At 49.7% G+C, this 25438-nt stretch overlaps 1 protein-coding gene across 20 annotated transcripts; it reads left to right on the forward strand.

The window, feature by feature from the left end:
• Positions 1-12013: 12013 nt before the first annotated feature.
• Atxn2l (ataxin 2 like) lies at positions 12014-24333 on the forward strand. 20 transcript variants are annotated; one of them, XM_059266940.1, is made up of 24 exons: positions 12023-12559; positions 13977-14013; positions 14124-14180; positions 14262-14333; positions 14567-14717; positions 15369-15493; positions 16979-17070; positions 17647-17847; positions 18672-18847; positions 18987-19097; positions 19525-19734; positions 19812-19883; positions 20104-20174; positions 20338-20633; positions 20720-20789; positions 21310-21456; positions 21559-21631; positions 21731-21921; positions 22184-22313; positions 22403-22524; positions 22697-22909; positions 23046-23289; positions 23439-23598; positions 23834-24333. In XM_059266940.1, exons 1-23 carry the CDS (start codon positions 12267-12269, stop codon positions 23591-23593), a joined length of 3309 nt encoding a protein of 1102 aa, XP_059122923.1. In that variant the 5' UTR covers positions 12023-12266; the 3' UTR covers positions 23594-23598; positions 23834-24333. The 20 variants fall into 20 exon arrangements, with proteins under 20 accessions (XP_059123052.1, XP_059122923.1, XP_059122926.1 ...); XM_059266943.1 differs by having other exon boundaries at positions 23857-24333; XM_059266988.1 differs by having other exon boundaries at positions 12024-12559; positions 23562-23598.
• Positions 24334-25438: the final 1105 nt, after the last annotated feature.

Raw genomic sequence — 25438 nt, forward strand, 5'->3', positions numbered from 1 at the left:
AGTTTTCTGTATTAGTCACTTTTCCTGTCCCTGTGACCAACTAACAGGTAAAGCAACCTAAAGGAGAAAGGATTTGTCTCACGGCTTGGAAGCATACGGCCCATCGTAACCTGGAAGGCATGCATGCAGGCAGCTCCATGGTGGCAGGAGCATATGCAGGTGGTTATGCCAAGTCTGTCATCACGAGGCAGCCTCCAGGCAGGAAGTAGGGCTGACTTAGAAAACTTCAAGGACGCTGGGTGTGGTCGGGCATGCCTTTTTTTTTTTTTTTTTTTTTTTTGGTTTTTCGAGACAGGGTTTCTCTGTGTAGCTTTGCGCCTGTCCTGGAACTCACTTGGTAGCCCAGGCTGGCCTCGAACTCACAGAGATCCGCCTGGCTCTGCCTCCCGAGTGCTGGGATTAAAGGCGTGCGCCACCACCGCCCGGCTCATGCCTTTTTTAATTGCAGCACCCCAGAGGCAGAGGTGGCAGATCTCCGAGTTTGAGGCCAGCCTGGTCTGTGAGCTCTGGGCCAGCTAGAGCTAGACAGTAAGACCATCTCAAAATAAATAACTAAATACATAAATAAAACTTCAAGGCCTGCCTCCCCACTGACCTGCTTCCTTCAGCTCGGTTCCATCTTCATTTCTTTGTTTCACAACCTCACGTAACAGTACCACCAGGGCCAGTAAGATGACTCAGTATGAAAGACACTTACTGTACGTGCCTGATGATGATGGGAGTTTGATCCCCAGAACCTTTGCCAAAGTGGGACTGGCTCCATGGGGTTGCCTGCACGCGTGCACGTGTGCACTCGCACACGCGCACACACACACACACACACAATGGTGATGGTGATGATGAAGAAGGCAAATTTTAAAAGTTTAAATGGTCAAAAGGCCATGGTGCATGCCTTTAATCTCAGCATTCAGAAGGCAGAGGCAGGCAGACCTGAGTTCAAGCCTAGCATGGTATACATGGGGAGGGTCCAGGCCAGCCAAGGCTACATAGCAAGACCATGTCTCAAAAAGACAAAAGCAGGAAAAAAATCACCACCAGTGAAGGCCCGAATATTCAAACACACAAGTCTGGGAGTAAATTTCAGATTCAAACTATAACAAACGAGGTTCCATTTTACAGGATAGAAAGTATACTTTAATCAGAGACCATTCTGAGATGCTGTTTTCTCCATCCAGAACTCACACATCAGGACCAAGTGTGGAACTGGGTCCCATTCTACTCTCAATGATACACGGCCTGCTTGTTTATTTTTTTGTCAACTTTGAGCTCTGCTCATTTAGAGGTCTCAGGCCCCATGGGAGGAATTCTCCCTCCAGGTGACACACAATGGTTCTATTGTATTGGGAGATGAGACATTTGGGATTGAACAAACTGTAAACAAAAGAATTACTTTACTGGCTGAAATCACTGACCTTCGACTAGGATGAAATTTGGTGGCTGCTATGTGATGGGTGTAGGTGGAAGTTTCTGTCCCACAAGCCGCTCCCAAGAAACCATACAGAGGCCTAATATTACTTATTAAATGCTCGGCCAATAGCTCAGACTTGTTATTAACTCTTAAATTTAAATTAACCCATATTTCTCATTGATGCTTTGCCACGTGGCTTGGTAGCTTTGCCACGTGGCTTGGTAGCTTTTCTCAGTACGGCATTCCCATCTTGCTTCTCTCTGCATCTGGTCGAGACTCCTGACTCCGCCCTTCTTCTTTCCAGCATTCTCTGTTTGGCTCTCCCTCTAACCTTATCCTGTCCAGCTACTGGCCAGTCAGCTTCTTTATTAAACCAATCACAGTGACATATATTCACACAGCGTAAAGAAATATTCCACAGATGGGATTTAAGAATGGTGTCTGCCAGGCACAGAGGTATATGCCTGTAATCCTAGCACTCAGAAGATTGAGACAAAAGGCCATGCGTTCAAGTCTACCCTAGACTACACAGTGAGTCTGTCTCAAAAACAAAACTGTAGACCTGCCACGCCTGACAAGCTGAGTTCCATCCCTGGGCACTATATGGTGGAAGGAGAGGATGCCCACTAGTTGTCCTCTGACCTCCACACTTATGCTGTGGCTCATACACCTATATAAACAAAGTGTGGTGATCTAAACAAGAATGGGCCCCCAAAGGGTCTTACATTTGAACTCTTGGTTGCCAGGGAATGGAACTGTTTGAAAGGGTTGGTTACATGGAGTAGGTGTGGCCTTGTTGGAGGAAGTGTGTCACTGGGGTAGGCTTTGAGGTTTCAAAAGCCTGTGCCAAACTGAGCCTTGCTTTCTCTGCATGAGGATCAGGGTGTAACTCTCAGCTACTGTTCTAGTACCAGGCTTGCCGCCATGTTCCCTGCCATGAATGATAAAGACTGAACCTCTGAAGCTGTGAGCAAGCCCCCAATTCAATGCTTTCTTTTATAAGAGTTGCCTTGGTCATGGTGTCTCTTCACAACAATAGAACAGTGACTAAGACACAAATTAAATACAAAATATCATTCCAGGACAGCCATATATATATAAAGCTTGACATGATTACTTAACATATTCATGTTTATTTGTATATTCAAATCGTTTCCTTTTCTCTCACTTTTGCTTTTGTTAGTTGTTGGAAGTTGGCTTTACAATGTTGAGTTTAGGTGTACTCAGACTTTCTCTGTCCCGCCAGCTCCCAAATAATGATACGGAGACTTCTTACTAAGTATAAAAGCTTGGCCTTAGCTGAGGCTTGTTCCCAACTAGTTCCTAAAACTTAAATTAACTCATTTATATTAATCTACATTCTGCCACATGGCTTTTTACCTTTGCTGAGTACTGTGTGTCCCAATTCCTCCGTGTCTGGCTGGCTAATCTTCACCTCTCTGGTTCCTAACTCTGCCCAGAAGTCCCTCCTATCCTTTTCTGCCTACCTATTGGATAATTCAGCTCTTTTTTTTTTTTTTAAAGATTTAATTTATTTATTATGTATGTGTTCTGTCTGCATGTATGCCTGCAGACCAGAAGAGGGTGCCAGATCTCATTACAGATGGTTGTGAGCGACCATGTGGTTGCTGGGAATTGAACTCAAGACCTCTGGAAGAGCAGCCAGATGCTCTTAACTGCTGAGCCATCTCTCCAGCCCTCATTCAGCTCTTTATTAAACCAAAAGAAGGTGCCTTGGTAGAGATGCATCTTCACAATGTCCAAAAAGATTATTCCACAACATTTAGGTAGCTGGATACTCAGGGCTAGGACTGACCTTTGGGACCAAGACTCCTCCTTTAGGGAAAGAATAAAAACATTTTCATGAAGGATAACTGTATCTTCTTAGGTGGGATCACTTGGCAATGATGGACAATGTTAATTGTCTCAATTAGTTAATACAATTGATGTATTCCTAGCTTGTATAGCCTCAGAGACTTGACCTGGCTGGGTGTGATGAGTAAGTAAAGAAATGGACATGTACAGAAAGCTGCGTTCGGGTGGTCTGGGCTCTCTGATCGAGAAACTGCAACACCCAGGGTGCCTAGTTTGTATATTATACACAGTCAAGCGGAGGCCAGGTTCTGTAGGGGAGCAGTCTTCAGGCTGTACATATCTGTTGGGGAAGAAAGTTATGGTGGACGTTTTATGCCTACACTATCAATATCTGCATATAGACCAGAGGAAGGCTTTGCCATTTTCTCATGGGTCTGAGGCTCTGGGGTCACTGACATAGCCATGCCTACATCAATATCAACTGCACACATTCCCTCAGAGCTCCCTCTGCTTCCTACAGTCAGTCCATTGTATATTAGTTAACACCGATGAACAAATGAATGAATTTTAACATTACATCACTGCTCAAAAGAAGAACTAGTTCTGAAAAACAGAAGGGGACAGACAGGGCTGGAGAGACGGCTCAGTGGTAAATGTGCTTGCTATGCAAGTAGGAGGCCCTGAGTTCGAACCCTTGGAACCCATGTGAAAGCTGGATGTGGCACTGTGAGTCTGTAACCCCAGTGCTTCTCCAGCAACATGGAGATAGAGACAGAAGAATCCTCCGGAAGTTCATAGGTCAGCGTCCTGTGTGCATGGTGGCAAAGAGCACACCCTGTCTCAAGCGAGGTGGAAGGTGAAGGCTGACAACCAACTTTCCTTTGATCTCCACATGCATGCTGTGTACCTACGCTTGTGCATGTGCACACACAGGAGAGTGCACACACACACACACACACACACACACACACACACACACACACCACTTGAAAAAACTTATCTGTCAGAAAGTGGGAAAGAAATTAGAGAAAATAAAATAAAGACAACTGTAAGTTGGGCACAGAAAGACCTCTCTGTGGAGAAGCTTCAAATCAGAGCTCATGGCAGAGTTATCAGAGCCTGGGAAAAGGAAGGAGTGGCCGAGGTGATAGCTAGTGGGTACAGTGGGCATGGCTGCACAGGAGGGACATTATCTTTCAGTACACAGCGGTACAACTTTGGTTGGCAACAATTGAGTATTGTTAAATAGCCAGCAGAAAAGACTTGAATATTCTCAGCAAAAACAAATGACGGACATTTGAGGTAATGACTATGCCAAGCCCTCTGACCTGGCATCTATACACTGTGTGGACATAGCACAGCGTCGCACTGAAAGGCCGGGAGTGGGGGCACATGCCTGTAAGCCAGCACTTGGGGGATGAAGGCAAGATTAGGAGCTAAAGGTTATCCTTGGTTACATAGGGAATTTGAGGCCAGACTGGGCTACAGGAGTTCCAATCCAGTGAGAGACCCTGTCTTAGGAAAAATCACAGGGATGGATCCTCAGGATCCTCAAGTTGTCCTCTGACCTCTACATGTACACATATGCATGCACACATATGTATCTGTACATACACACGTGTACACATAGGTCTCTACATACACACATGCACATAAAAACAATTAGCTAGAGACTTAGTTGTGCATGGTAGTGCTCCCCTACAATCCCAGTACTTAGGAGAAGGTGGAGGTTGGAGAGTTCAAGGTCACCCTGGGTTATATAGCAAACTCCTACCTCAAATAACAAAGAGCTAGGAAGACAGCACAGTAGTAGGGTTTTTCCCAGGAGGTGCACTGCCCAGAGTTTGATCCCAAGCACTTAAAAAAATATAGAGGGGTACTGGGGTCTGGAAGACAAAGGTGTCGGCACATGCCTGTGATTCCAGTCCTCAGGAGGCTAAGACAGCAGAGCTGAGCTCCGGTCCATTCTGGAACTACATAGTGTGACCCTGATTCTGAAAGCAGAAAAGAGCAATAAAAAATTAAAAATAACATAAAACCAAATAAAAAAGTCCGATGTTTGAGAAATGCTGTGTGGCAGGCGTGGGAAGACCTTTCTCCTGGAAGTAAGCCCAGGCTTTGAAGATCAGGGAGCTGCCTGCTCCCGAGACTCCAAGAACCTACTCCCACTTCCTGATCTCCACGCTGAGGAGTGGGCAGTGGACACAAAGTGCTCAGGGTGACAGGGAACCAGGGGACTGCCATCCCGGACATTGTAATGAGCCCCGCTGCTGCAGGATTCTACTTTTTTTTTAAAAGAAATTAGGCCAGGCATGGTGGCGCACACCTTTAATCCCAGCACTGGGGAGGAAGAGGCAGGCAGATCTCCTGTGAGTTCAAGGCCCGAGTTCAAGGCCAGCCTTGTCTACAGAGTGAGCTCCAGGACAGCCAGAGCTATGTAGTGAGACCCTGTCTCGAAAAAAGAAAATAGTTTTATTTTTACTTGTTTACTTTATGTATATGGTTTTTGCCTACATGCATGTCTGTACCATGTGCACACCTGGTGCCCTCACAGGCCAGAAAGGGGCATCAGATCCCCTGGAACTGGAGTCTCAAATGGTAATGAACTGTCATGTGGGTATTGGGAACTGAATCCAGGTCTCCTGGAAGAGCAGAGCCATCTCTCCAGCTGAGTTTTCTACGTCTAAATTACTACATATTTTGTGTGTGCACACGTGTCTGAACTGGCACAAATGCCATGGTGCTCACTGGGATGTCAGAGAAAACTTGTTGGAGTTGGCTCTCTCCTTTTACTATGAGGTTCCAGGGATTAGACTCAGGCAGTCGGGCTTGGCGGCAGGTGTCTTTATCCGCTGAGCCACCCAGTTTCTCCACCTTTTATAAATAATCAAGAGAAGGAACAAGGGGGATGAGGATCCTGGAGTGAGAGAAGAATGACAGATGTGTAGACGGTGACATGGGCCTGAAGGAAGCAGGCAATCTGAGAAGACAAGGTCCCACTGCCTTCTGGAACACTATGCAAATGCCGGGGTTTGGGAGCTGCAGACACGGAAATCAGGCAAGCTCCTTCTGAAGGAAACCTTGACTATCACCGATTTGTGTTTTCTAACCCCCAAGTCTGAAGGGCAGTAAGGTGTGGTGATATATTGTGTACCCTAATAAAATTTGCCTGAAGATCAGAGGACAGAAGAAGCCACTAAACATAGATGCCAGGCAGTGGTGGCACACACCTTTAATCCCAGCACTCAGGAGGCAGAGATCTGCCTGGATCTCTGAGTCAAAGCCACCCTGGACTATGTGAGATTGACTCAGTCTAGGAGAGAAAAAGAGCCAGGCAGTGGTGGCACACACCTTTAATCCCAGCACTTGGGAGTCACTCACCTTTAATCCCGGCACTTGAGATCTCACACTTTTAATCCCAGTATTTGGGAAGCACACACGCCATTAGTCCCAGCAGTAGGAAAGAAGTGATGGCTGGGTGGAGAAAGGTGTATAAGGCGTGAGGAGACAGGAACTAAAGGCTTATTCAGCTGGAGCCTTTCAGATGAGGACTCAGAGGATTTCAGTCTGAGGATTCGTGGAGTTGGTGAGGTGAGACATGGCAGTGGCTTGTTCTTTGTCTCTCTGATCTTTCAGCATTTACCACAATATCTGGCTCTGGGATTTTTTTTTTTTCCAAGATAGGGTTTCTCTGGAACTCACTTGGTAGCCCAGGCTGGCCTTGAACTCACAGAGATCCGCCTGCCTCTGCCTCCAGAGTGCTGGGATTAAAGGCGTGAGCCACCACCACCCAGCTTGGGATTTTTATTAAAAGACCAATTTAGCAATTTGTGTCACAGGAAGGAGGGGCAGGGAAGAGGTACCACAAGAGACAGGTTCCAGTCCCTTAATATAGGCTTGGAAATGCTGTCCCCACTGACACCAGGCTGAGGTTCTCTGGAGATGGGGGTACTGGATCCACTCTCCTTTGGATTATTTAAGATGAGAGAGATTTAAAAAAAACAAACCACAGCTGAGCAAAGTGCGAGGGGGAGGGGCCAATGCTGGAGGTTAAGCTTTACCTGGTGGTATTGGGGAAGGTGTTCAGTGAGGTGGTGGGAGAGTTCTACCCTGTTTCCAGGGGTTTGTCAGGACTTGGGAGGGAATTGTAACACAGAGTTCACTCATATGAAGTCTGGAGGCACAGAAGGTAAAGGTTCTTGCCACCAAGACTGACCTAAATTCTAGCCCCTGGGTCCATGAGGTGGAATGAAAGACCCAACTTCTGTAAACTGTCCTGTGACCTCCACTGAAATGCCATCCTGTGCCCATCTTCTAGACACAATAAGCAAAACGTAGTTTAAATTTTTTTTTCCTCTTTTGAGAGGAGGCCGCATACTGTAACCCTGACTGGCCGAGATCTTGCCTATTAGACCAGAGATATATCTGCCTTGGCCTTCTAAGTGTCTGGATTTAAGGCATACATCAAAAAAAAATTTTTTTTTTTATTTTTATTTTTTTTTAAAGATTTATTTATTTATTATGTATACAGTATTCTGCCTACATGTGTCCCTGCAGGCCAGAAGAGGGCACCAGATCTCATTACAGATGGTTGAGAGCCACCATGTGGTTGCTGGGAATTGAACTCAGGACCTCTGGAAGAGCAGTCGGTGCTCTTAACCACTGAGCCATCTCTCCAGCCCCCAAAAAAAATTTTTTTGTTGTTTTTTTGTGCTTTTCAAGACAGGGTTTCTCTGAGTAGCCTTGGGTACCCTGGAACTCACTCTGTAGACCAGGCTGGCCTTGAACTCAGATCCACCTGCCTCAGCCTCCTGAGCACTGGGATTAAAGGCATGCACCACCACCCAGCCTGTGCTTACTTTTTTTTTTTTTTTGAGACAGGGTTTCTCTATGTAACAGCCCTGGGTAACCTGGAACTCACTTTGTAGTTGAGGCTGGCCTCAAACTCACAGAGATCCACCTGCCTCTGCCTCCCACGCGCTGGGATGAAAGGTGCAAGCCACCATGGTTAAACTCTTGCATTTGATCCCTTTCTGTTCCCTTGTCAATTCCTATTTCAGGACTGTGTAGGAATCTGTGCATGAACTGAGCTCAATCCTTGAGGCTGTGTTTACGTCAAGAGTGAAAATATGACGAGGTGAGCAAAGAGGCTGAGAACCAGGTTCCAGTATATAACGGGAATCAATGCTTGAGGGACTGTGCCAGAGAAAGCTGCCGTAACTCCTGGGAGCCTGCAGAATCTCAGTGAACAGAGTGAGGATAGATGGGGAGGAATTTGTTCATGTGTCAACCACCAGAACCCTAACTGTGGCACATGACTGCAAACCCAGCACTTGGGAAGCTGAGGCAGGAGGATCAAGGCTGGCCTGGGTCATACAGTGAGATCCTTCCACAAATAAACAAGAATAGAAGTGAGGGAGACAAACAATACAAGTTAAATTAGAAGTCATGTGCTGCTCCCATGGGTTGCAACTATGGAGACTGAGCCTGGGTGTCCACTGGGAGAGAAACGAGAGCCAGAACCTTCTTTTGGAAAGGAGGTGGAGGAGGAATTCAGGAAGGGAGCTTATATCCACCAAGCTGATGGCAAAGGGCGAACTGGGGTGCTGCTATATTTTCCCAGGGAGGGCTGAGGCAGCTCTTGGTGCCAGTTTGGGTGCAAAGATGTTTAGGAACAGTGTAAGGTTGCAGAGTTCTACTCTACCCAGTGAAGGACAGCAGCAGATCTCAGGGCTCACCCAATCCAGAAGGAGCCCACTGTAGGTTACAGATGTGTTATTTGACATACAGAATCTTCCCTCCTCCAAGTTGGGAAATTTCTAGTTATTTTAGTTCAGCTTATTTTGTATTTGTTTTTGATGTCTCACTATACTGTATCCCTGATTGGCCTAGGACTGCCAAAGATCTGCTTCCCGAGTGCTAGGATAAAAGCACATACCCTATCACTCAGGAGACAACAGCAGGCAGATCTCTGTCCAAAAGGAGGAGGAGGAGGAGGAGGAGGAGGAGGAGGAGGAGGAGGAGGAGGAGGAGGAGGAGAAAAGGAGGGGACTGAGAGACTAGAGAGTGAGATGGCTGGGCTATTGAGAGCTCTTGATGCTCTTTCACAGGAAACAGGTTCGTTCCCAGCACCCACATCGTAGTCCCAACACCTGTAACCACAGTCCCAGGGGATCTGACACCCTCTGGCTTCTGAATGCACCACGCATGTATGCAGTACACATATATACATGCAGAGAAATACTCATAAAATGGAGAGTTCAAGACCAGTTAAGGTGAAACTAACAAGGACCAAAAAAGGCACCACCAGCCATTTACTGCCTTTGAGTGAACTGTGTCCGACCAGTAATCCCAACTGGAGATTCCATAACCTCTTCTCACATGGCCTGCAGGGATATTTCCTTCCCGAGGCCTGGATATGGCCCAAGGAGGGGCAGCAGTGCAGAGCAGATGTGTGGAGACGAATGGTCCAGTCTGTCTCTTACTAGGTCGTAGCGGACTGGGGAATGTGGTGGCTGCTCCCAGGCCCAGTCTCAGTTTTAAAAGCAGCAGGTTACAAACTCAAATGCTCAAGAGGAACAGCAGGCAGGTGGCAAGTGGAGGGGAGCATCCCGTTTCTTTCTTTCTTTTTTTTAAAAAGATTTATTTATTAATTATGTATACAGAAGAGGGCACCAGATCTCATTACAGATGGTTGTGAGCCACCATGTGGGTGCTGGGAATTGAACTCAGGACCTCCGGAAGAGCAGTTGGTGCTCTTAACCTCTGAGCCATCTCTCCAGCCCACATCCTGTTTCTTTATTCCTTTTTGAGGCAGTATTCATTATGTAGCTGGCCTCAACCTGGCATCCTGCAAAGTACCCTGGGTGCTAGGGATATTGTGGCACCAATGGCTGCCCTAGGAATGAATATTCTTCAGGCTAAATACTGCTTTCCTGTATCAATGAAGTTTCTTTTTTCTTCTTAAATACTTTACTTTTAATCATGTGTATGTGTGCCTGTGTGAGTGGATGCCACGTTTGTGGGTACCAACAGAAGCCATAGGTGTTGAATCCCCTGGACCTTGTGTTACTGGCAGTTATGAGCTGCTTGACCTGGGTGCTGGGAATTGAACCCATGTCCTTTTGGAAGAATACACATTCTTAACCACTGAGACATCTCTCCAGCCCCCAAGACTTAACTGTTAACACAGTCAACTGGCTTATTCTCTTTCCCCTAATTTTAGAGGTACCAGTGTTATGGCACACGCCTAAGTTCATTATTTTTAAAAAAATTATGTGTACGTATGTATATGTGTCTGAATAAATGTGCAACACATGCATTTGGGTGCCAGAAGAGTCCAGAAGATGATGTGGAATACCCTGAAGCTGGAGCTGCAGGCAGTACAGGCTTAGTTGTGAGCTTCCCAGTGTAGAACTGAAGGCCTCTGGACGAGCAGTAAGCACTGAGCCATTTCTCCAGCCCTAGTTTTTTATTTTTTAAATCTGAGATAAGGTCTCTGTAGTCCTAGCTGTCCTAGACCTCACACTGTAGACCAGGCTGGCTTCAAACTCATAGAAATCCACCTGCCTTTGCCTACCGAGTGCGGGAATTAAAGGCATGCAACCACCACTGCCTGGCTGGGTTTTTATTTATTTTTCGTTTTTTTTTTCAAGACAGGGTTTCTCCGTGTTGTTTTGGTACCTGTCCTGGATCTCGCTCTGTAGACCAGGCTAGCCTCGAACTCACAGAGATCCGCCTGGCTCTGCTTCCCGAATGCTGAGATTAAAGGCGTGCGTCACCACCGCCCAGCCGGTTTTTATTTATTTATTTATTTATTTTTAACAAGTTCTCGTCTTGCTCACTCTTTCCAATTCTCTATGCTTTACCAAATTACCTCTGGTCAAATTATTTAAATCTCTTATTAGCTTGAGCTTTGAGTGGTTCAGTTATTCTTGTGCCCTGAGCATGGAACGGTGTCCAACTTTTCTTCCTTTTGAAACAGGGTCTCCCAGATGACCTGAAATTTACTATATAATCCAGGCTGGCTTCAAACTTCTGATCCTCCTACCTTGCCTTCCTCGTGCTGGGATTAAAGCTGTGAGCCACCACGGCTGCCCTAATTTTGAATGAAGGCGTCTTTCACAGGCAAGCCCTGTACCACGGTTTTCTGACAGTGTCTTGCTGTGTAGCCTGGCCTTCCGACGGCCTGTATTGCTACTATTCAGGGGTTCCCTATCCCGGAAAGAACAATTACTGCCATTTAATTTAGAACTGGGCACGTTTATTAGAACGCAGATACGCTCAAACGAATCATTTTAATGCTCATTAATACTTACCCCCCCCACACACCTGCCTAAAGTAAACCTGTACTAGATTTCCCCCGGTCCTAGGGATTTTTTGGCACTTGAGACTCCGCCCACCGGGCCCTAAGTGGCGGAAGAACCTCACGCTACGACGTGACACCTCACACCACCGCGGAGACTTTCTGACGTTACGCCGGCGGCGTGGGAGGGGCGGGCCGGCCGGGCGGCGCTTCCCCTTCGCAGCTTCGGCCCCTCCCACGCTCGTTGTGAAGCAACCGCGGCCGCCACAGCCTTTAAGGTGGCTCGGGACCTAGAGACCTAGAGGTGCTCGAGGCGCCTGCGCGGCTCCTTAGCCGCGGCAAGGGCTAGACTCGCCAGATCCACACACTCGAGCCTCCTCTCCTCTCCGGAACTAACCTCCCGGCGGCGCTCCCCCCCCACCCCCCGGCCCGGCCCGCGCCCCTCCCCCGCCCGCGCTCCTCCCTCTCTCCTCCCCCGGCGACGCGCACGCGCTCCAGGCCGGCTCGCGCCCTCTCGCTTTCCACCGGCCCGCGAGATTCCCCCCTCCCCTTCCGCCTCGCGGCGCTTCCTCGCGCCGCGGTCTTCTCGATCCACCCCTGACACCGCGGGGCTCCCCCCGCCCGCCAACGGCGGGTCCCCGGCTTCGCGATCTCTCTCGCTTCCCGCGCTCTCCAACGGGGGCCCAGCCCCGGGCCCTCTTCCCCTCGCCTCTAATTTCTCTTCCGGACGCTGCCATCATGTTGAAGCCTCAGCCGCCACAACAGACCTCCCAGCCCCAGCAGCCGCCCCCCACGCAACAGGCCGTGGCCCGTCGGCCTCCCGGCGGGACCAGCCCTCCCAACGGCGGCCTCCCGGGGCCGCTGCCCGCCACCACGGCTCCCCCGGGGCCTCCTGCGGCCGTCTCCTCCTGCCTGGGGCCTGCAGCTGCGGCCGGGAGCGGGCTTCGCCGCGGAGCCGAGAGCATCTTGGCGGCGCCACCGCCACCGCAGCATCAAGAGCGGCCAGGGGCAGTGGCTATCGGCAGCGTCAGGTGAGGACGGGGCTTCCTGGCGGGGAAGAGCCCGAGCCCGGCGCCGGTGAGGGGCACTTGGGGCCCAGGACCCCGTGAAGGTGGGGGTGGACCCTCCTGCCAACAGGTCGGAGCGGAAGCTCTCCGGGCGGTCTGCAGGAGCCTAGGGGCGGTGCTCGGCTCTCTGGGCCTAGTCACCGCTTGGGGTCTGGGCCCTGAGGGGAGGCGGGGCGCGTCCCGCCAGCTCCGTCGGAAAAGGGAGTTGGGGGGGTTGAGGAGGCGATGGGGTCCCCAGCTCCATTACCACGAAGGATCTCGCGGTCCCCGGTTTGAGCCAATGGGGAGTCAGCTGCATGAAGGGGTCCCCGGCTGTAGCCAATCGAGGGGGGGCGCGCGGCCCACAGTTTGACCAATGGGGAGGGAGGGACTTGGGAGCGGGTTGCTCCCTCCTCTTCCCGGTGTAGCCAGTAAGAAGGGAACGGGGTGGGCGGGGGCGCGGAAGCAGCGGCTACTGGGAAGACTGCGGGCTGGGAAGCTCCTGCGCGCGCGCGCGCCCTTCTTGTACGTGCGCGCGGATGCTGTCTTATGACCCGGGCATTGGCTTGCCCCGGTAACACGTAAAGCAGAGGCGGGGGAGGGAGGGCTTGCACGGAGGGTTTAGGGGTGTCTAGTATCGGTGATTGAGGAGTGGGTGCCCTCGGTTTTTTCGAGGTGTCAAGGCGATAGAGTGGCGCTAGACGCAGGCGCAGTGGCTTCTGCTCGGGAGGGGCTGGTAGAGGGCTGTGGGCTTTAGTGCGCAGGCGCGGACCGGGCGAGGCATCCCGGTGGATGGCTTTTGCGGCTGCGCGGTCCCCCAGCCCCGCCAACGGCCCCCTCCTCACCCTCCTCAACCGCCGGTTACATCAGCCGTCGAGGAGCACTGTTACCTGGCGATTGGGGATCCCTTCAGAGTGGGTAGCAGGCTGAATGAGTAATGAGAGCGGAAGGGTGGGGTATGGAACGTATACCCTGGGATTTGTAATCTAAGGCTGCTGAAAATGCTTTTTTCCTTTGGGAGGTAGTGTGACTGAGCTAAGTAGTGCTGCATCTGGGATGCCCGAGCTTTCACCTTCGAAACTGAATTAGGCTTTTGGTTTGTTTAATATTGTAACAGTGTACTGGAAGCATGAAGTACTGGCCCCTTGGAGAAAGTCAGAAGGTTGTATTGCATTAGCTGTTCAGAGCGTTTGACAGCCATTGTTTATTGAATTTTTGTCGGCTTTTTTTTTTTTAATATGGCATTGGAGAAAATGTTTTGGCCATTAATGCCTACTTTCCTCTTGAATGTGAGAGCTTGAAAAATTTTGCTAGTTAATCGGTTGGTAACCTAAATCAGCAAGTTGACATGGTCCATTATTCTAAGGTTCACTGTAAAACTAGTTTATTTCTTCTCTTACAGGGGACAGAGCACCGGAAAGGGACCCCCACAGTCACCTGTGAGTGTCTTTTTTTCCCCTCCTATAGAGACACTCAGAATTAAAATATATGGGGCAGTCTGGTAAGAAACAGTCTTTACCTGCGCCCCTGTTTTTCCCTTGTGTGACAGGTATTTGAAGGTGTCTACAACAATTCCAGGATGCTGCATTTCCTGACGGCTGTAGTGGTAAGAGAGAGCGTTCACTTGGGTGTTTGAGGAATGTGCTGTCTCTCTTCCCGGCAGTGACTTAATCTTCCACCCTCCCAGGGTTCCACTTGTGATGTAAAGGTGAAGAATGGCACCACTTACGAGGGCATTTTCAAGACTCTGAGCTCCAAGGTCAGTGTACTCAGATTAGCTCATTTCTGAAGCTGAGGAGGAGAATGAAACTGAGGATGTGTGTTGGGTGACACCAGACAGGTTTGAGGCTTTTGCTAAGGTCTCTGGCTAGTGTTGAAAAAGGCGGGGCAGCATGAGAATTTGGTGTTGGAAGATTAGAAAGGATAAGAAACAGTCTTTTTTTCCCCCTCTTTGATACTGACCCTGGAATGTTGGGAACGGGGCTTTTGTAGTTTGAACTGGCAGTAGACGCAGTACACCGGAAAGCATCTGAGCCAGCAGGTGGGCCTCGCCGGGAAGACATTGTGGACACCATGGTGTTTAAACCAAGTGATGTTCTGCTTGTCCACTTCCGAAATGTTGACTTCAATTATGCTACTAAAGGTATTGTGCTAGACTGTGTCAAGCTCACTGAGGAGAAGGTTGACCATGCTGACTTGATTATCTTCTAGCACCTTTTTTGGTAGAGATGATTGAGTGTTCCATCTTGAAAATATATCTTGATGTTTTAATAGAGTTCAGTGAATTATGACTGGTGTTATAGTTATTCCTGATTCCCTTGTTTAGTTTTTAGCTTTTGAATTTTTTTTTTCCCCGAGACAGGGTTTCTCTGTGTAGTTTTGGTGTCTGTCTTGGATCTCACTCTGTAGACCAGGCTGGCCTCGAACTCACAGAGATCCACCTGCCTCTGCCTCCTGAGTGCTGGGATTAAAGGCGTGCACCACCACCGCCCGCCTGCTTTTGAATTGTTATGTGTTTTGTGTGGTAGGGTCTGTGTGTTTAGCCCTGGCTGGCCTCCTTGAGCTCCCAGACATCACATTGTCTCTGCCTCCTGAGTGCTGGGATTGTTGGCGTTTGCCACCCCATCTAGATTTGTCATTTAATATCCTACCGGTTGCCAGATAAAAACATAAAATCTAAATCTGCTGTTTTTTAAAAAATCTGCTTTGTTAACTGAAACTACACGGTGTCAGGGAGTGAAGATGGGAAGAAAGATGTATCAGCTGACTCTTGCTCTTCACCTCTGCCACACAGACAAGTTCACTGACTCAGCCATTGCCATGAACTCTAAGGTGAATGGAGAGCACAAAGAGAAGGTGCTGCAGCGTTGGGAGGGCGGCGACAGCAACAGCGATGACTACGATCTGGAATCCGATATGGTATGGGCTCCTTTCCCAAGACCAGGACAGGCTGACTGTGGTGAATGTGGGCTCCTGATGTAGATACAAGTTCATTCTTTTCTGGTGTGTATGTGTGTGTAGGGCAGGTTCATTTGTTTTGAAGTCCGTTCTTGGAAACAGCTGTTAGTTCTTGGAAAGGAAGGTGGAAAAAGGGTCAGCATTGACTATTGTTAACATTTCTTCATGGTGTTAATTTTTTATTGTTATAAAAAGTATAGCTGGGCGGCGGCGGTGGTAGTGGTGGGGCACGCCCTTAATCCCAGCACTAGGGAGGCAGAGGCAGGTGGATCTCTGGGTTCCAGACCAACCTGATCTACAGAGCTAGTTCCAGGACAGGAACCAAAACTACACAGAGAAACCCTGTACCCGGGGCTGGGGGCGTACAAACTAGGCATGATAACTCATACCCATAATCCAGCCTTGGAAGTTTAGGAAGAACTGTGAGTTCCAGGCCAACCTGGACTATATAACAAAAGCTTGTTTTTCTTAAAGAAACAAAGGAAGTAAAATGGTGCATAAGATGACTGCTGTGTAGGTCCATATTTCTTCACAAAAACAACTACTTCAGTTAAAGTTGTATAAATGAGGCTGGCAAGGTGGCTTAGCAGATAAAGCCAAGTGGTAAAAAGGAACAGATTCCTACAGATTGTCCTCAGGCTTCCATATGCCTGCTGTGGCACAGGAACAGACCTATAAATGTACATTTTTTTTTTAAGTTTCTTTAAAACAAACAGAAAAAACGTAGAGAGCCATGATAGCACTTCTGATTCCAGAGGTTAGAGCATGGAAGCAAGAGGACCAAGGGCTCGAGGCCACATGAGACCCTTTCTCAAAACAGATCTTGTTGGGCTGGAGAGATTGTTCAGTGGGTAAAGGCATGGGATACTCTTCCAGAGGACCCAGGTTCAATTCCCAGCACCCACATGGTAGCTCACAACCATCTGTAACTCCACTTCCAAGGAATCTGACTCTGTATACACAGGCAAAACACACATAAAAATCTTTTTTAACCAGGCGGTGGTGGCGCACGCCTTTAATCCCAGCACTCGGGAGGCAGAGGCAGGCGGATCTCTGAGTTTGAGGCCAGCCTGGGCCACCAAGTGAGTCCCAGGAAAGGAGCAAAGCTACACAGAGAAACCCTGTCTCGAAAAAAAAAAAAAAAAAAAAAAATTAAAAAATCTTGTTAAGCCAGGCGGTGGTGGCACATGCCTTATCAGCACTTGGGAGGCAGAGACAGGCGGATCTCTTGAGTTTAAGGCTATCCTGGGCTACAGTGTGAGTTCCAGGAAAGGCTCAAAGCTGCACAGAGAAACCTATCTCAAAAAACAACAACAACAAAATCTTGTTAATGCGTGCATGTTGGTTCATTCTGTTTGTACCAGTTTTTAACTTGGTGGATGGAAAGGAATGGCATGTCAGTTTCTCTTTCTTTGGGTTGTAAACATTCTTCTGTTCTCTCCTTAGTCCAATGGATGGGATCCCAATGAGATGTTCAAATTTAATGAGGAGAACTATGGAGTGAAGACCACCTATGACAGCAGTCTGTCTTCTTACACGTAAGTGTTTTGGAAGTTTGAGGGTGGTGGTGTTGGGTGGGTGGGGTACAGGACTTGCTGTTTAGTAAGGCAGACCTCGGAATGAAACAGTTTTTGTATGGTGTGTGTTTTTCTGGGTTTATTAGTAGTTCTTCCTCATGGTTTGCTGCTGAACTGCTTTTCTTGTGGGTAGAAGTAACCTTTGTTAATCTGGAAATGTAACTCAGTTGTCAAGTACGTGCTATACAAGCATAAGGTCCTGAGTTCTGTCCCCAGCAGCCCTATAAAAAGGCGAGTGTGGTGGTAAACCTTGGGGGTCAGGGGGATTGCTTACTGGCCAGCCAGCCTAACCTAATCTGAATCCCCCAAATACCAGTGCTTTGCCTAGGACTTGGTAGCTGTCCTCGAGTATATGCTGACTAAATTGCGGGTTAAGTTCACTAGTGGAGCTTGTTTGACATGTGCAAGGCCCTGGGTTCAGCCCTCAACACTACAAAAAAAAAAAAAATCTAAAATAGATTGACTGCCGTGGACTTGAACTGGTCGTGGAGTTACAGCAGTGTTGTCCGTTCATTGTTTTCTTGTATATGTTTTCAGGGTTCCCTTGGAAAAGGACAACTCAGAAGAGTTTCGGCAGCGGGAGCTGCGTGCAGCCCAGTTGGCCCGAGAGATTGAGTCGAGTCCCCAGTACCGCCTACGGATTGCCATGGAAAATGATGATGGGCGAACGGAGGAAGAGAAGCACAGTGCAGTTCAGCGGCAGGGTTCTGGGCGGGAGAGCCCCAGCTTGGTGTCCAGGTAACTAGTGAGGTGGCCAGGAAGAGCTTCTGTACATTGTTGTTAACTTCACCACCTTATGAGTGTGGCTTAGTTAATACCTAGTAGTTCCCAGTTTGAGGTCTAGAATGAAGCCTGGAAAGTTGGTAATTTGCAGTAAGAGACTTGGGGAGTTTTAACAGTTTTTTTGGGCCAGGAGGTAGCAGGTGCACGCCTTTAATCTTGCAGGGCAGAGACAGTCAGATCTCTGAATTCAAGACTAGCCTGGTCTACAGAGCAACTTTCAGCACAGCCAGGGCTGCACAGAGAAACCCTATTTCAAAAAACAAAACACTTTTTTTGTTTGTTTGTTTTGGTATGTAGTTTTCCTTCATTAATTATTCGTGTGTACTGTTTCTGTCACACAAAAAAAAATATTTCCCAGGCTGGTTGGTGATGGCACACACCTTTAATCCCAGCACTTGGGAGACAGAGGCAGGCGGATCTCTTGAGTTCGAGGCCAACCTGGTCTACAGAGCGAGTTCCAGAACAGGCTCCAAAGCTACACATTGACACCCTGTCTCGAAAAACAAATAAAAAATGAGATTTCATATGCACAGAATCTCATAAAAGGGTCTCCTTGGCCTTTGTGATAGGTGAAGAGTGGTAAAATTGTGATGCTCTTGGCCACTTGGACTGGGTCTGAATTGAGAAATAATGTCCTAAATTCATAGATACATTGTACTATGACAGATGAAGTGTGATAGTGAAAACTGGGGTCAGGTGTGGGATTGATTTAGAAAGGCTCCATGTTGTTAAAGTGGGTAGATTTGGGGCCTCCTTCCCTTACTTGAGTCTTTTTCCAGGGAGGGGAAGTATATCCCCCTGCCTCAACGAGTTCGGGAAGGTCCCCGGGGAGGAGTTCGATGCAGCGGTTCTCGAGGAGGACGGCCTGGCCTTAGCTCTTTGCCACCTCGTGGCCCTCACCACCTTGATAACAGCAGCCCTGGCCCTGGGTCTGAGGCACGTGGTATCAATGGAGGTAGGTTATGATGTGGTAGAAGAAACGGGAAGGTGGGAAGGGTGAGTAATAGGATTTTAAGTGGTTGGCAAGATCATGTGTCAGTGTTCATGTAATAAACAGCTATTTTTTTCTTCACATTAAAAACAAAACAAAACAGGCCCTTCCCGAATGTCCCCCAAGGCGCAGCGGCCTCTGAGAGGTGCCAAGACTTTATCTTCGCCCAACAATAGGCCTTCTGGAGAAGCTTCCGTTCCTCCAACACCTGCAGGTAGAGAACTTCAGTGGGGTGGCTGCAGGCATGGGTAGAGGTTTGTACGTGGGGTTGGGGGTGGTGGTAAATGAATCGAGTTGTTGAAATGCTGGGGGGGCAGTCCATAGATATTTGGTGGGGGTGGGAGGCAAGTTTTGGGAAAGAACTTGGTTTCCCTGGTTCTGACCTGTCAGTCCGTGGGTTGTAGCTGGTTGTCAGATGTTTTGTTGAGACTTCAGTTTTGTTAGCAACATTTAGAGCAGGAAAAGCAAGCTGCAGCATTTCCAGTCTTTGGTGGTACCCGAGGATACCATTTTCCTGCCTGTTACTTACCTGCCCTGGTCTTGCGCAGGAAATGAGGACCCTGAGTGTGAAAACTTTGATAGCTTTCTTTGGGTTTCCCTCTCTGTGCATGACTTCCTGGCCAGCACTAACGGTTGTATAGCTCTCTCTTTTCTTCCAGTGGGCCGGATGTACCCTCCACGGTCTCCCAAGTCTGCTGCCCCCGCCCCAGTCTCAGCTTCCTGTCCTGAGCCTCCCATTGGTTCAGCAGTAGTGTCCTCTGCCTCCATCCCTGTGACATCATCAGTTGTGGATCCTGGAGCAGGCTCTATTTCCCCAGCATCTCCCAAAATTTCCCTGGCCCCCACAGATGGTAAGAACTAGGTCGACGCTTGAGAGCCGTGGGGGATAACTGGATTGCAGGATCTTAAGGCGTCTCTCTTTTCTCAGTAAAAGAACTCCCGACCAAGGAGCCCGGTAGGACTTTGGAGGCCCAAGAGCTGGCCCGGATAGCTGGGAAAGGTGAGGGTGTTTTACTCTATGTGGTCCCATTTACTTGGAGTATTTCCCTTTGGAAGTTTGTTGGGATTCAAAAGCAGTGCCCATCTGCCTTTGGGTTTCATTTATCTTTTAAGATTGTCAAGAGCTCATTCTTTGGTTTCTCGTCCTGGACCACTAACTATCCCTGTGTAATCGTTCAGAAAAAAGTGTATTTTCTCCTTTTGTCACTGTTTTATCATAGTCCCTGGGCTTCAGAATGAACAAAAACGATTTCAGTTGGAAGAACTGAGGAAGTTTGGGGCCCAGTTTAAGGTGAGTGGAGCTTGCGAAGAAGCTAGGATATAAGCAGGATGTGGGATGTGTAGGGGCAAAGGCAGAGTGGGTGGGAAAAGATGAGATCCAGCAAGAGTGAGTGTAGGAGGTAAAGAGGGGTCTGGAGTGGACAGTATGATCCATTGATTATTTCTCTTCCCAGCTTCAATCTAGTAGCTCCCCTGAGACCGGCCTGGATCCATTTCCTTCCCGGATCTTAAAAGAAGAGGCCAAAGGAAAGGAGAAGGAGGTGGATGGCCTATTGACTTCAGATCCCATGGGATCCCCAGTCTCCTCCAAGACAGAATCCATATTGGATAAGGAAGACAAACCACCCCTGGCAGCAGTTGGGGGCACTGAGGGGCCAGAGCAGCTCCCGCCATCTTGCCCCAGCCAAACTGGCAGTCCCCCAGTGGGCCTCATCAAGGGAGATGACAAGGAGGAGGGCCCTGTTACTGAGTAAGTGGTGGTGGTGGATGGTATATCTTTTGGTTCTTACCAGCTGGTGAGCATGGCTCAAGAGCTGGCCTTATTTTCTCTTACAGACAAGTAAAGAAGTCTACTTTGAACCCCAATGCCAAGGAGTTCAATCCAACAAAGCCTCTGCTGTCTGTGGTGAGCTGGGACTGTTGCATGTAGACTTGGGTTTCCTTGAGGGGACAGTAGAGTGGTGTAGGAAAGCACTTCAGTATCAGGATAGCACACTGTCCCCTAGTGTGAGAAGGAGGTACGGGCGTCTCTGGACAGTAGCCATTAGACTGGCTTTGGAAAAACAGTAGCATCTCCAGGATTGAGTGAAGAGGGCTGCTGATTGATTCTGACAGGTTACTTTGGTTCTTACTATTGGGCATGTCAGGTATCTGTGTGAGGATTAGGACTATGAGCTTCACCCAGTCAACTGACTTGGCTTTAACTGGTGTACTCACGGGGCGTCTGGATTTTTTTAGGCAGCCGTGTAGGGCTCTCTGCCTGTTTGCTCTCTAAGTTTGAGAATGCCCATCTTGTGGGTTGCTATAAAGCTATAAGGAAAAATACAGCTGTATTTGGTACACCTCATTCCATGGATGTTAGCTGTTAATTTAAAAAGGCTGGGATGGCATTACAGAAATAACACGTCTTCTCTTGTCTCTTACAGAACAAATCTACCAGTACTCCCACTTCCCCAGGGCCCCGTACTCACTCAACACCTTCCATACCGGTGCTGACAGCAGGCCAGAGCGGGCTCTACAGTCCCCAGTACATCTCATATATACCTCAGATCCACATGGGACCAGCTGTGCAGGTAGGAGAGAGACTAGGGGAGCCAAGGAGAGTGCTGGGAGTCCAGCTCAGTCTTTTCCCAATGTTAATGAGCGACCTCTTGAGCCCTAGTTCTTCTCCTTAGGCACCTCAGATGTATCCATATCCTGTATCCAATTCGGTGCCTGGGCAGCAGGGCAAGTACCGGGGTGCAAAAGGTGAGCAAGGTTGTTGGGAAGGACGGTTGGGGCTGTCTAGTGCCTCCTGGCACATGAAGCTTGAGCTGTGCACTTGCACTGTTTACCCTCCACCCACAGGCTCACTCCCCCCCCAGCGCTCAGACCAACACCAGCCAGCCTCAGCCCCTCCGATGATGCAGGCTGCCGCTGCTGCTGCTGGCCCACCCCTGGTGGCTGCCACACCTTATTCCTCCTACATCCCCTACAACCCACAGCAGTTCCCAGGCCAGCCTGCCATGATGCAGCCAATGGCACACTACCCTTCACAGGTACAGAGTCCACCTCTGAGGGTTCTGAGGGATCCAGCCTGAGTGAGGGGAGCAGTGTTATTCGGAGTGTGGTTGGTGGCCAGCTGTGGGGTTGGCAGTGTCCAGACTGTAACAGGGCATTGAAGCCTTGCTTCCAGTTCCCTCGTTATTAAGGTTGTTAGGATCTCTAAGTATCTTACGACTCTTGAGGGCTCAGGCAGCGCATGGAAGCTGACAGGACATGTCCAGGCTGCTCTGCTTACCACTTGGTTTCTTCCACCAGCCGGTGTTTGCCCCTATGCTTCAAAGTAACCCACGAATGTTGACATCGGGAAGCCACCCCCAGGCCATTGTGTCATCCTCCACTCCTCAGTACCCCTCTGCAGAGCAGCCTACCCCCCAAGCCCTCTATGGTGAGTTCTGGTGCCCACTCCTTCACTGGGCTGTGTACCTCTATCCATTTAGGGTGTTCAGCACTTGGTCTCATTCCTTCCTACTGCAGCCACTGTTCACCAGTCCTATCCACACCATGCCACCCAGCTCCATGGCCACCAGCCACAGCCGGCCACCACACCTACTGGGAGCCAGCCACAATCCCAGCATGCGGCCCCCAGTCCTGTTCAGGTGCCTGTAATGTGGGGAGGGGGTTGGGGCGGTTGAGTGGTTGGGCCAGGAATGGGTGGCTAGAAGAGGGCTAGATAGAGCTGGGTCATTCTTCAGCAGAGAAACAGGTGAGCAGGTGGTTTTCCTGCCTAGCAGAATGGGTGGCACTCATACTTCCCTTCCACTCCGGCAGCACCAGGCGGGGCAGGCCCCACACCTGGGCAGTGGACAGCCACAGCAGAATCTGTACCATCCAGGGGCCCTAACAGGCACGCCGCCTTCTCTACCACCGGGACCTTCTGCCCAGTCCCCTCAGAGCAGCTTTCCCCAGCCAGCTGCTGTGTATGCCATCCATCCCCACCAGCAGCTGCCCCACGGCTTCACCAACATGGCCCATGTTACCCAGGTAGGAACCCAGGGATGCCAGAGAATGTGCTGCAAGGGTAGTCGCATTTCAGTGCTTGTACCACTTCGCAGTGCTGCTGTGATAAGGGATCTCAGTGTCCTGTCGCACTGGGCACTGAAGCTAATTTTCTCCACAGGCCCATGTCCAAACTGGAGTCACAGCAGCCCCGCCCCCACACCCCGGGGCACCCCACCCGCCCCAGGTGATGCTGCTGCACCCCCCCCAGGGCCATGGGGGGCCCCCCCAAGGCGCGGTGCCCCCGAGTGGGGTGCCTGCACTCTCAGCTTCCACACCCTCACCCTACCCCTACATCGGACACCCCCAAGGTGAGCAGCCTGGCCAGGCGCCTGGATTTCCAGGAGGAGCCGATGACAGGATTCGTGAGTTCTCGTTAGCTGGGGGAATTTGGCATGGAAGAGCTGAGGGGCTGCAGGTGGGGCAGGATGCACGGGTTCTGGGTGGGGATTGAGGGGTCTTGGAGGCAGGGCTGTCCCAGAGGGCGCCTGCCGACCCACACCTGTCTGTGAAGTATGTAGGGTGGGCAGAAGCCACAGTCGCCGCCGCCAGGGGCTTGCTCCTGGCTCTGTCCTTTGCTTCCCTCCGTCCTCGCTCAGTTGTGATCCAGCAGCCCCCCTCCCCACTGCCTCCCCAGCTCTCAGTGACCCCGACTGTCTCCTGACTTAGCCGAGGTAAGGTCAGCGCAGCAGACAGGGCCAGACTGGGGCGTGGGGGGCTGAGCTGGGCAACTGAGTAAGGGCTCTCTGGCCTACTGGGAAACAGCGATTGACCTGTACTTCTGACAGCCCCTGAGACTCCTGGAGGAGGCCGCTCCTCCCCACACCCCCACCCCCCCTGGACGCATTGACAGAGGGACAGCTGCTCGGGTTCTAATGCTCCTGCTCTCTCTCTCTCCCCTCCAACCAGTTCAATCTCATCCCTCCCAGCAGCTCCCCTTCCACCCCCCGGGGAACTGAAGATTGTCCTGGCCGCGACCTGAGACCTCCATGAGTGGAGGAAGAGTGATCTATGTCTCTTCCCCCAGCAGCTCGGACCAGTCCTAGCCCCGCCCCAACCCCTTTCCCTTGGGGAGCTGGGGAATTCCTGCCAAGCACCTTGAATGGGAGGGGTCCTTGAAGTGGGCGGGGCTGGGGTCCAGCGGGGGGTGGGGGAGGTTCCTGCTCTGCCCCTGCCGGGTCCCACCCAGTCTTGTCCTCCCATCCTCTCATCTATTCCCCCGCTGGAGACGGAAGATCTTTTATTTTCTATTATTTATAACCTCAGACTTGGGCCCCCTGTTCTTCCCCATTAACTTGAGTATCCTGTGTGAGAGACCGACAGACAGATGCCTCAAGGACTTTTACTTTTTATTACATAAAAAATTTTAAAAAAATAAATAAAAAAAATAAAATTTTAAACTAACTTAACCCGCCTGTAGTTTGGCTTTTTAAAAACAAATCAGGGCCAAGCAGTAGTGGCGTGTGCCTTTATAATCCTAGCACTTGGGAGCCAGAGCCAGGCGGATCTCTGTGAGTTCTGGTCTACAGAGAGAGCTCCAGGACAGGCTCCAAAGCTACACAGGGAAACTGTCTCAACAAAAATCAGGTTTAAATTTTTGTCTTTTTTTTTACCCCCATCACGTAAAACTTACATGGTTGTTTTTGCATGTGTATATATATGTGTGCTGTCATGTGGGTGCTAGCGACGAAACCCAGGTCCTCTGCAAAAGCAACAAGTGCTCTTAACCACTGAGCATCTCCAGCCCCACCCAAGGTGTTTCTTTGGTCTGGGTCTCTGTGTAGGCAGTTCTAGAATTCTTGCTCTGTAGGCCAGACTGGCCTCAAACTCTGATTCATCTGCCTCTGCCTCCCAAGTGCTGGGATTAAAGGTGTGCACCACCAGTTCAAGGCAGGCACCAAAGATGTTAAGGAGGCGGTTTAGAATTCTGTGACCCAAGCTTGGCTTCTTTTAACAGGCTATTCTACCAGGACTGAAGATAGGGATAGTGCTTGGTGGAGATACTTGCTGTGGGGGAGGGTAGGAAAAGCCCCCAGAATCTGGGCATGGCTGTGAATTGGTGAGTGAAAGGGATGGGGATATAGGGAAGGTTGACATTCTGGACCGACGGTACAGGAAAGCAAAAGGGGAAGCTGGAAATCAACGACAGGTTTAACATGCATAGAACTGGAGGGGCAGCTGTCCTTTAACATTTCATGGGAAGGTTTCAAGTTTTATCATCTTTGGGTAGGTAGCTCAAAACTTGTAAGGCAGTTTAGCTTTGTGACATCAGGAACTTCCCTGGATGGTACTTCTTTGTGGTTTTCCATATATTCTTTCCTGTCTGCTCCTTAGGCTGGAGCTATAGGAAGCTTCTTTGGTACTCAAAGACTTAAGTTTTTTGGTTTCTCAAAACAGCTGTCAGACTGGACCTAAGAACATTGACTGGAGTACCCTAGTATCTAGTTTTGGGTGTTTCTGGGCTCTTGAGACAGGCCCTCAGGTAGGCCATGCTGGCCTGTACTCCTGCCTCTG

This window comes from Peromyscus eremicus, chromosome 1, assembly GCF_949786415.1.
Source record: "Peromyscus eremicus chromosome 1, PerEre_H2_v1, whole genome shotgun sequence".
NCBI lineage: Eukaryota > Metazoa > Chordata > Mammalia > Rodentia > Cricetidae > Peromyscus > Peromyscus eremicus.

Coding starts and splice junctions, on each gene's coding strand:
- Atxn2l (XM_059266940.1), top strand. CDS start 12,267: ATGTTGAAGCCTCAGCCGCCACAACAGACCTCCCAGCCCCAGCAGCCG. Junction 21,632..21,730: donor CAAGTACCGGGGTGCAAAAG/GTGAGCAAGGTT, acceptor CTCCACCCACAG/GCTCACTCCCCCCCCAGCGC. Junction 22,314..22,402: donor TACCCCCCAAGCCCTCTATG/GTGAGTTCTGGT, acceptor TTCCTACTGCAG/CCACTGTTCACCAGTCCTAT.